The 11,796-nt window shown below is 28.0% G+C and overlaps 1 protein-coding gene across 2 annotated transcripts in view; it reads left to right on the top strand.

The window, feature by feature from the left end:
- LOC108688372 (hormone receptor 4) overlaps window positions 1–11,796 on the top strand; it is a 183,613-nt gene that overhangs the window by 137,525 nt on the left and 34,292 nt on the right. For both annotated transcript variants that reach the window (XM_018194612.1, XM_018194611.1), the window contains exon 7: window positions 8,696–8,830. In XM_018194612.1, the coding sequence (XP_018050101.1) occupies window positions 8,696–8,830 (135 nt within the window). The remainder of the gene's footprint in view (window positions 1–8,695; window positions 8,831–11,796) is intronic.

The raw sequence follows: 11,796 nt of genomic DNA, 5'->3' as shown, positions 1-11,796 counted from the left end.
TATATATATATATATATTAACAATCAAAGAATTTTTGATATATATTACAAAGTTACCTTTTCTGGCAGGTTCCTCAATTTCTATTTAAATCATCCTCTCTATCACAAAAGAAACACAATTATCAGTTTTTAGACAAAATATTCTATCTGGCACACTATTGCTTTCAATAAAAAAAATTTGATCGATGCAATTCACACTTTTCTTGAAAATAGTTATCCTGTCTCCTTTATTTTTTTCATAATAGAACAAAAATTAAAATTTCATACATTAAATAAGAATATTATACAAAATTTACAAATCAAAGAAAAATATTTTACAATTCCTTATGTACATTTCATCTCAGAAAATTTTCTACCTATTTCTAACATTGTAAACTAGCTTTCTTTCACTATCACCAATATCTTAAAAAATTTTGTTATGAGAGGTAAAGATAAGTTAGAATTGCTTTCGAATCAAAATTTTTGTTATATATAAGATCTTATGTGATGATTGTAACACCAGCTATGTTGGTCAAACTAAGAGAAAACTAAGTATTAGATTGCGTGAACACATTTCGGATATTAACAAAAAGACAGATCCTCCATCTGTTACATCTGATCATCGCGTTAATTTTAATCATAATTTTAGATGGAATGAGGATTTTAGATAGTGAGTCTTCTTATAACAAAAGATTGATATCTGAAATGATTTATATTAAAAGACGAGGTTTAAATAAACAAAATTACATTGAATCATTGCCAGAATCCTACTCACAAATCATACAATCCCTTTCTTCCTCATAATTATCTTTCCTTCTTCTCTATACATCCCCTTTTTATGTTCTTTTTAGCTATCCCTTTTCCCTCTTTATTCTTATTTCCTACTATTTTCTAATATCAACTTTACTTTCCTTCTCTGAAAATCATTAAATTTATTTCGTTTAACAACATCGAAGATAAGAGACATTGATCTTTCTCTCATCGCATTGTCTATTGCACTTTATTCGTATTATTTAATTATTTTTTTTAACTGAACTCTTAACTATAATTATGAAAAGTATTTTTCTTATTTAATTTTAATTGAACTGATTTGTACATTTTTTACTTATACAATTTTATATTGGTCTTATCAAATTTCTATCATTCTTACATTATTATTATAACTGTAATGCGTTATTTTTCATTCTGGACACTAATATATAATCATACATTCACGTTCTTTTGCTGTACAAATTTTCTAACAAGAACATTTTTCAATTATTGATACAACATTTTAATGACATTGCAAAATGTATTTTCATTTGTCATCGACCGTACACAATATAAGCTTTTATTTCTCTGACGAATTCTAATGTATGTATTTTATGTGCGTTACTGTTCCGTTCAATTAACAAGATTCTTCTTAATTTTATTGATACCAACAATTATATAATTTTTCAATACGAAGTACATGTTCATAATCTTCTATTGACTTTATATTATGTTTTTTACTATTTAGATATATTTTGTAAACATTGATCCAATCGTGATCGAAATGTTTGTTGTTATTAGTTCGCATGTTATTAAATTTCACAATTAATTTATTAAGACTTTTACTTATCTACCAATTTTTATAGGTCAAAAAATTTTTGGCTCGTAGCGCTTTTGCTTTTAACTTGTTTTTAAATTATTGAGCCATTATACTACCTATATTTCCAATAGAAATAGCTCTAGACGTAAATGAAAATTGGAACTTTATTTCTAAAAAATATAACATCGAAAAGCGAAATTTTAGCGGCACTAAAATTTATTTTAAATTCCACATTTTTTACATTTGATGATATATTCTATAAACAGACCTTTGGAATATCTATAGGCTCTCCACTCTTACCAGTTATTGCGACTTGATACTGGAGAGATTAGAAAGAATAGCTTTAGCATTTTTCAACAGAGATTTATCTTTTTATTATTGGTACGTGGATGACTTGTGTATGGTACCTGTTCTATCTTGATGAAATGAATAAAATTTCAGATTATTTTAACTCTTTCTACCTGCAATTTACTCTGGAAGTGAGGACTCGCTTAATTTTCTAGACGTCACCATCACAAAAACAGAAAGTTATCTAACATTCAATTGGTATCAAAAGCCTATCTGCTCGGGTAGATTTTTGAATTTCTTTTCCAACCATCCTATTTCTCAGAAGAGAGGATACCATTGACATGGTGGACAGAATTACATTATTACTTTTCGATCCAAGACATAACACCATAAGAAAAATTTATCTTATATAATTACGACTTTATTGGAATGATTATTCTCTGCCTTTTTTTTTTGAAACTATTATCACAGAATAAAAAACTTGTCTGAAAGGAGAGCAGCTATTTAAGATTCGATAAATAACGAGAATCAAGAAATTAAATATTCTTGGTTGACAATACCGTAAATTCCTTCGTTTATAGATAAATTTAAACAATTTAACAACAAAGATGTTAAAGTTTCTTTCTTTAGTTTAAATAAAAACTAAATAAATTCATAAAAATTCAAAAAGATCCATGATCATCGTCTACAAAAAATAATATAGTATATAAAATCGAGTGTAAAGATTGCGTCTTATGTTGGTCAGACACGGGTAGACAATTAAATATGAGAATAAAAGAACATTGTAATCACATTCGCTAGAACATATCTACTCGTTCTGTTATAACCGATCATAGAATGCAATCTGAATACGACTTTGATTGGGATAATGTCAAGATTCTCGATGAAGAACCGTGTTATGGCAAGCGTTGTTTAATTTCTAAAATGATTCATATTAAACAACAAGAGAATAATCTAACTTACAATATAGAAGGCCTTCATAAATCTTATTTACCAATCATAAATAGAATTTAACTTTGAAAAACACTTGACATATAAAACATTGTTGTCAGTCGTGTCTTGGGAATCGTCACAATCACATACTAACTTTATAAGCTAGATAATTTTAATGGATTAACGATTCTAATGTGAAAATTATTTTAACGACGTTTCATATTATTTTATTCTTGTAATGACGTATCGATGAACATATTTAATGTGACATCAGGAGTGCGATTCTTTAACTATTTTGCGCAGCTTTTTCACTATATAAAATATCTGCAATGACATCGACAACTGTCGATAGACGTGTAAAACAGTTACAGAATATAGGCCAGAAACTACATCAGTGAGTTATGATATCTGAAGAATAAATATTGCTTTATCTTTTTTAATATGATCATAAGATTCTCTATTCATGTATAAAATCTCCAATTGTTTCCTTTATGGCCGAGTAACCGTTTTGTGAGCAATGTTTGTTCGATTTAGATAAATAACTATGTGGATTTTTAAATATATCTAATCATTGGGTACTTTTATTTAAACTTTTTAATTTTGTTATTACAATAATTTTTGAAAATCTACGTAATAATATATTCGTTATGATATTTTAAGAAATATGTTTTTATATTCTGAGTCTCATTCATCCTTTAAACTTTCTACTTATTATTTATACTGAGTCCTGTATTTTTGTTAATTTAGAATGATGAAATTAAAATGAATATTGAATCTTTTGAGTCGGATTGTTTTCAATTACATTGATAAAATTATTAGAGAAATGTAAAAGAGAGAAATTAGACAATTATTATGTGCGATAAGCATTATAAAACTATTATTGACATACAAATCAAACAACTTTAGTACCCTCATCTTTATAATATATAAAAATCAAGGTCATTAAAGAAGTAATGTAAAAGAATTAAAAATCTACAATTCTCCTAAAAGGAATTAAAAATCTACAATTAAATCTAACAAATATGTCGAATTGTAAGAAGCGCTCTTAGAAACAATTATTTGATTTGTACGCCAATAGTTTTATAATGCTTATCGCACATTATCTAACTTCGCTTTTTTACGATATTTATATTTAACAAAATTACCATTAAAGTACGCAAATTTAAAGTATATAAAAAACAAAGAGATAATGTGGTAGAAGAAAAAGTAAGAAGGAACGTGTTTTTATAAACGTATGAATACATTGGGTCAGTGTGCGCTCCGCGCGCCCGAGGTAAGGCGCTCGAGTATAAGCATGAGCGCTGTTTCTGCCCCTCTTCTCTACGCGCCCGTAACGCGTAATACTATTTCTTCTTATAATTTGAAAATTAATCTTCAGACAAAATTTTCGTAAAAGAAAAATCGTCTTAGAATTGCGTCAGGAATACGTCTTTACGGGAACACCTGGGTTTCGGATCACCCTGTAAATTGAAATAGTAACATCTAAAAGATATAACATCTAAGAGAAGAAAAAGAAATTTATCGTTATCGAGAAGAAGATTTAAATTTGAATAGCATATAGTTTGATATTTAAGGAAGTATGAGTACATATTAAATATTACAATATAGGTCATGTTCCTTCTGATATACGCTACCAATCTGAAAATCTATAGTATTGAAATTCACATTACATAAGATAAAGTTGCCGAAATCGCACTGACTCCTAATCGCACTACTTCGCTTAAAAATTCAATTATTGTATTTAATTACATTCTTATATATAAGTTATTTAAAACTATATAGTACTATGGTAGCAACGTTACTTCGTTTACGCTCGTGACACGAAGCGCAATAGAAGTGTTGTTATTTACGAAAATAAAAAAGTGTTGCTATTTTTCAACATATAACGGAATTACAGAAAGTATAAATTAAATAGTCTAAGTTTTGATCGTGATTCGAATATTATTAAAATTAAATTAATAGAATTAAAGTTTGCTTTACATTTTTGTTTATAAGTTAAATAAATAAAAGTTTTAAAAACGCTCAAATTTCCTAAATTGCACCATAATATAATTCCCACAATCTAATCTTCTAAATCACATTTTCTAATATTTTTACATGTTTTATATTTTTATTACATTTATTATTTTGTAAAGATGTATACAGAGTGTCTCTGCATATAGTGCCAAAACTACAACTACAGCGGCTTTAGCCTATAAAAATAAATTGAAAATGTCCAAACACATATATCCGATTTCAGAGTTACAGGAATACTACATTAAAGTAAGAAAATAAATCGTAAATGTTGTTCATTATTTTAAATATGATAAAGAAAACCAAGACCGGTTAAATTTTGGATATTTACAAATATATATACATTATATATTCTTTTATTAAATCAATTTATTCCAGATATAATTGAGAGCCGATAACATTCGGTTTCAACACAATCATTCTGAAACGTTACTATTGTAATATCCCCTAAATTAAATTAGAAAAAAAGAAAGAAAATAAGAAATTTTATTGAAATTTTATTGAAATTTTATTTTATAAATATTATCTCAGTCAGGATTCGAACCTAGAATCTCTCAACTTTCCGGGAAGAAAAGTTTTTTTCTTTCTAATTTAATTTAGTGATCATGAGAAAACATTCGTACAGGAAGTCATCCTTAATATATATTTCTTTACATTTTGGGGACGAATGAAAGATCTAATGATTCTAGTCTATCAAAAAAAAATTCAGGATTCAACAGAAATAATGAATATTAAATAATATTTACTACGATTTATGTTTTCTTACTTCAACCCGTTCAATTCCGAATTTCGAAACCGTTCAGAATCGGACAAATGTTTATTAGACATTTTCGACTTTTTACATACATTTACGGCTGAAGCCATTGTAGCAGTTTTGACATCGTATGCAGAGATACCCTGTATTGTAAGCTTACAAAATATTTATTTTGTTTTATATAGAATTATGAAAAATATATTTTTAAAAATATATTCTAAGTTTTTGACAGCATAATATAATAAAATACTATTTTTTTTCTTATTGTATATAATTTTGAAATCTTTGTATTATTATAATGTTTGAAATAACGAATATTAGTAGATGCGATTTAGGCAACGAATTTCTTTGTGCCAAATCGCCAAATCATACTATACTGAAAAATTCTCATTTAAAATGTTATATTAGTAAAAAATTATAAAAAAATTATAAATCTAACAAAGTACAGTTTATTATGCTGTAAAAAAACTTAAGAATGTTTTCCATAATTTTTAGTTATGTAGAGTTATGAACCTTTAAGTGAAAAGTGGCGCGATTTCAACAACCTTACTCTACAGGGTGTCCCATTTTAATGTTTCACCTCAAATAACTTTTTTTATTTTTATCTCAGAAAAAAATGTTTCGGACAGTTATGGATAAAAAATAAAAAAATTAATTTGGAGATTGTGGGACATTAAAACCCTGTATACTATAGATTTCAATATATATATTGGCAGTATATATTGGAATACGATTATAACGTTGTGTATATCTTTAATATAATTGCATTATAATCTTTAAGATATAAATTTAATTTATTTTAATCTTGCTTTGTAAAAATGTAAACTTGATGCATCTTGATGAATCGTTGAGTAATATTATAGTATGTAAGAGTGGCACTATATGAGGCAAATAGCAAATTTTGCATGCGTCAATCGGTTTCCTCCGCACCGATCTTGGAATGAATGAACTCACCATCGCAATTTCACTTTCTTACGACTCAACTTGTGCAAGTCTCAAGGTTTCCCACATTATGAAAGCCAATAGATAAAACGAGCGAATAGCATGCTCGCAAAAATCAGCCAATTGTAGCATTGTGTTCATCTATACACTTCTTATATAATACAAGATTCTTATATGACTTACAAAATTATTATATGTCTCCGTAAAGCAGTGTTTTCAATATTATGTATGTAGTTTTTTACAAATGACATAAATAGATCTTTATGATAATTAATCGATGAAATATATTATATAGTGAAAAATTCTTTACTAAAATCATTTGAAAGCCGTATATTATATATGTATGTATATTTATCAATTATAAATTATAATTATATAATTTCATAACTAAATTTACTTTCAATAAAATTAATTTTTCCTATATTGCAATTTTGGTACTAAAAATATCATCTCCGATTTTCTCAAGTGAGATGATTAGTGTGAATAATGGAAAATTATGCGTGTTATGTCTGATTATATGAGCAAACGAGGGAACTGTCGCGATCATTCAAATGATTCCGTAAAGACCATTGCCAAAAGTGAAACCGATGCCGGTAAAACCGAATAAATATTGATGGTGGTGGTCCATTAAAGAGGTCACTTTCGAGTCATCGTGCACAATGAAACCACATTTTCAAAGTAAATTTTATATAAGATAAGAAAAAAAATCGCAAACAACCACTTTCTTTAAAAAAAAGAATGTTTATCGTTTTTAGTTGCGAAAATAACGTGAAAAAAAATCATTTGACTATTTACTTAATTTTAGTTTCAACTGTTGTGAAGACTAATTTTTATCTTTATTTTATCAGAAGATATTTTGCACATAAAATTTCTATAAAACTAATTTTTACTTAAATTCTTAATTATGAATATTTTATATAAATATTTAGAGAGTTTTTAAAGAAAATTACTCCATTATATAATTATATAATAATAATCCATTATATAATATTCATTAAATTTTACTAAGTATTAGGTGTAGTAAAAAGAAATCCATTATTTTTCCATTCAATTTCATGCAAGAATAATGGATTTCTTTTTACTACACCTAATACTTTTAAATATTTAGGAAAAAAGGATAAGATTTGTTGAATCTAATTATAAAAATGGAGATTATAAGACATTATACATATGAAACCCTTTTAATATAATTTCTAAATACAAATGTATATACTTATATCTCTCACATGCGGCATCATTTCGTTATAATTTCGCTAATAATTATTATAAAAAGAAATTATCAAACAGAAATTGAAATTTATCATTTATATATAATATATTTCTAAACACATCATGCTGCATAATTCAGCTATATCAATAAATTTTACAATAATTTCTACTGAAATAATATCGAATATTTTTTTATCGTATCACGTCAATCGGTGTTCGTCATCGTCACTGCTTGGAAACGTCATAGCGAGCGATGCAGGTAGGGACAATAGAAAATCAGCAGCAGCCGGTGTCAAGAACGGGCAGTTCTCCGTGGTTTCGTAACTCGTGAAAGTCTGCACAAGGGACAGTGACCTCACTCTCCCTCTCCTCGTGCGTCCTCTCCTGTATATCTTCTCCCTTGTGTCCCCTGCGAAACTTTGGTCCTTTCCTCATGTTAAGCGCCTTCAACTACAAACGTGTTCCACGGTTCTCCATGAGATAGTCACTTATGCATGAACCTTATCCGACAAAGAGACCAGCTTTCCCCGAAGTCAGAAATCAACTTGATAGGTTCTTTCGCTTTCTTTTTCTCTTTCTCTTTCTATCTCGCTCACATACACTCCCGACCTCGAGAAAATGTCTCGAGATCCAAAAGGTTAGTGAAAGGTTTAATTTATCGATTGCGCGGCTGCCGAACTCGAATTTCGCGCAACAGAGGAAGTGCTGGCGGAATTAACGTGCGAATCTTTTTCGCTTTATAAAAAAATAAAATAACTTTTTCGCTTTATAAAAAAATTTCAAGGTCATGTAAACAAGAATTGAAAGCCCGACGTGTGAGACACAATATAACTGACAAAAATTGAATCAAACAACAATGCATATATGGTACGTCTGAGAAAATTAATACAGATTTTAATCAATATTCTAGATGCATAATTAAAATATTTAACAAATGCAAATAGTATATTATCTTGATAAAAGAAAGTTATATGAATAGATTTTATATATTAATTTTGTATGTTTAAGGTGGTGCACTTGCGACAAAGGTTAGACAATGCAGTTAGCAGTTCGAGAGATCGAGTATTTCCTTTGGACGCAACCTTAACCATGATTCAAACTCTTATAGATTGCGACGAGTTCCAAGATATCGCCACATTGAGGGTATGTGAGAATACATCCTTTTATAATAAAACATATAATGTAAATTGCATAATTTCTATTAAGACATTAGTATAATTAATGTAAACATTGACATAATTTTTTTACACGAAAAAAATATATGTTTTTCTAATGTGCAGTATATAAGTTTAATTTAAAAAATTACTTAGTCTAATCAACGTTTATTTCCGTAAGCAACAGTAATTCAGTGAATAATCTGTTTCTCCAAACCAGTGCTGGGATTTACTTGTCAATTGGCATTTAGGCTGCGCGCGGGTTGATAAGAAATATGAACCAAGTTGAAATCGGCTGAAATGTACAAGTAAATCCCAATATTGCTCTAAACTGATCCATTTGAATGAATTATTAAATCTGTTTTTTTATTCCTACACTAGACTGCACTACAACTCTCTTTCTTGCTTTCACGAAATATATATCCATTTCACTTTATGTTCCAAAAGCGTACACTAGTTCAACCATAAAAAACAGATCCATTATTTAAATAAGACAAATCCTTTTCGATGAAAGCAGATCTAGTGCTTAAATATTTTGGTGTGAATTTATGTACATATGGCATCACAAATAAATGATTAGTCATTGTGTAAGCAGGACTTACAGATGATTTACATTTACATGTACTGATGCATCACTAGATATTACTACATTATCTCATTCATGCATGCTACACATACACATAAATTTTCGTATAACATTAATTAGATATCCAAGTCCAATTCTAAGAATTCCACGTTATTTCTTGCAAACCACTAGTTTGTGGATTATTATTTTATAAATATAGATTGCAAAGCTTTTATACGAAACAAATATTGTAACGATATGACAGCTTTAAAGCGTTAATGTTGGACTAAAAAATTTCAATTTGAAAAATCTTTTTCATTCTCGGTAAACTCCACCTCACAGACATGTATTACCTATTAAGGCTCATGCCTATACAGCCATGATAGCGCCAAACTGAATATGTGATTTATAGCATAAGCGAAAAAAAAATTACTCGTTTTGCAAAAATTGATTGTTTAAATGATAATTGTTTAAAAATGCCCATTTTTTAAAAACTAAAAGTGCTATTCGATTCTACTCTTAAAAACAAGAAACTTTTATTCTTGGTATTTTTTCGATCTACTTTGCTTATGCAAAAAAATTATTATAAATGCATGCGCAAAGTCGGCTCCATGCTCTGGGTATTGCATAAATACAAAAAGTGTATTGCATAAAAAAGAAAACTGATTGTGGGATTCATAACATAAATGAAAAAAATTACCCGTGTTTTTTCTTTTTGCAAAATTGATTTTAAACAAATTATTTAAAAATACTCATTTTTGCATAAACAAGTACCAGATCGAAAAAATACCAAGAATAAAAGTTTCAAACGTAAAATCGAATGGCATTTTAAAAAAGTGGGCATTTTTAAACAATTTGTTTAAACAATTATCGTTTAAACGATCAATTTTGCAAAATGAAAAAACACGGCTAATTTTTCGTTTATGCTATGAATCACATATTCAGTTTGGCGTTATCACAGCTGTATTAAGCATGGACTTTAGTGGATTAATACATGGGTATTATAAAAGAGAAAAAAAAATTGTTATACAAAAATTATATGGTTTAATAATATAGGTGGCTGTAAAATATTTTAACCCTCCTAGTTTCTTCTCCGATACTCATGCAAGTGCATGCTTTATATGTCAAGATATTTGTGACGCCATGTGTATCTAATTCTGCAAACCATGAACTGAAACCTTTTTTGGTTTTGAAACGTAATTATGAACAGAACTAGAATATTGTAGTAATATCACATCCTAGCAAAGAATGGATAGAAATGGATTCAGATTTTCAGAAATACAGATTCACGAATGTTAAAATGAATCCTTTCCAATTCTGAATGTATTTTAATTCCTTTATAGAAATTGCATAGAGCATATTTCTATATTTTTCAATCTAAAAATAATATTAGCATATTCTGTGCGTCGTGAATATTGCTCAATTCAAAACTGTGAATAGGAAATGCAGTTTTTCAATTCAATTGAATAAAAAAATTTTTGATTTAAAAATAGATTATACTACTTAACTTATTCAAAATTATGAATAGGAAACTTTTAATCCAACTACGTTCAAAAAAAAGGTTGTAAGGTAAAAATAATTCAGCTATGGTCTTTTGTTTCTTTTTAATTATAGACCAAAAGGCCACTATAGTGATTTTGTTACCCATAGCGACAACAAGTATGGATACCTTTTATTTCATGTAAAACATAAAAACAATATACAAGATGGAATATTCGTCCCAGGCGAATATCTCAGAAACTAGAGATACAAGAAAAAGTTTTACATAAAAGTTGTACATTTCCTTGAGAGGAAAGAAAGTGGAAATAATGGATTTTGGATAGGGGGTACTACAAGATCAGTCAAGGTGAATTTTTTAAATGTAATCCCCCTTTTTTTTGCATATTCTTGTAGCACTCGAAAGCTTTCCAAAACACTGTAATAAAATATTTTTTGAAGTACTTTTCGGGTTATAAGGCTTGAAAGTTACAGTATCGCCGTCATTAACTTTTTAGTCAGTGAGTGTGCATATATAATATATATTATATAATTCACATTGAATTATTTAAAGCAGTAAATATCTAGTTTCGACCGTTACAGACTTAAATATTATATTCTTATATTTATAGAAATTATACCTGAAATTAATTACTTCAAATTAGTTTTGAAAAACGCAACTTGAAAGCTGGGACCTCTGGATTATAAATCTTGTGTTACATGCATATATACCATATTTGTAGTCATTCGAACTGCGCGCCGAATTTTCCGGACTTATGAACACAATTAAACTACTGTAATAAATATTGTAATAAATTAAATTAAATTGACAAGCAAATTTTAATATTTTTAAGGTTGAATTTGTGGTATCATATGTAGAAAGATGTTAATGTGCTGAGAAATTGTAAATAAAT

The sequence above is a fragment of the Atta colombica genome, unplaced genomic scaffold (genome assembly GCF_001594045.1).
Source record: "Atta colombica isolate Treedump-2 unplaced genomic scaffold, Acol1.0 scaffold23, whole genome shotgun sequence".
Classification (NCBI taxonomy): domain Eukaryota; kingdom Metazoa; phylum Arthropoda; class Insecta; order Hymenoptera; family Formicidae; genus Atta; species Atta colombica.
Note: the sequence above shows the minus strand (reverse complement) of the source record. Positions and strands in the feature narration are given on the sequence as shown.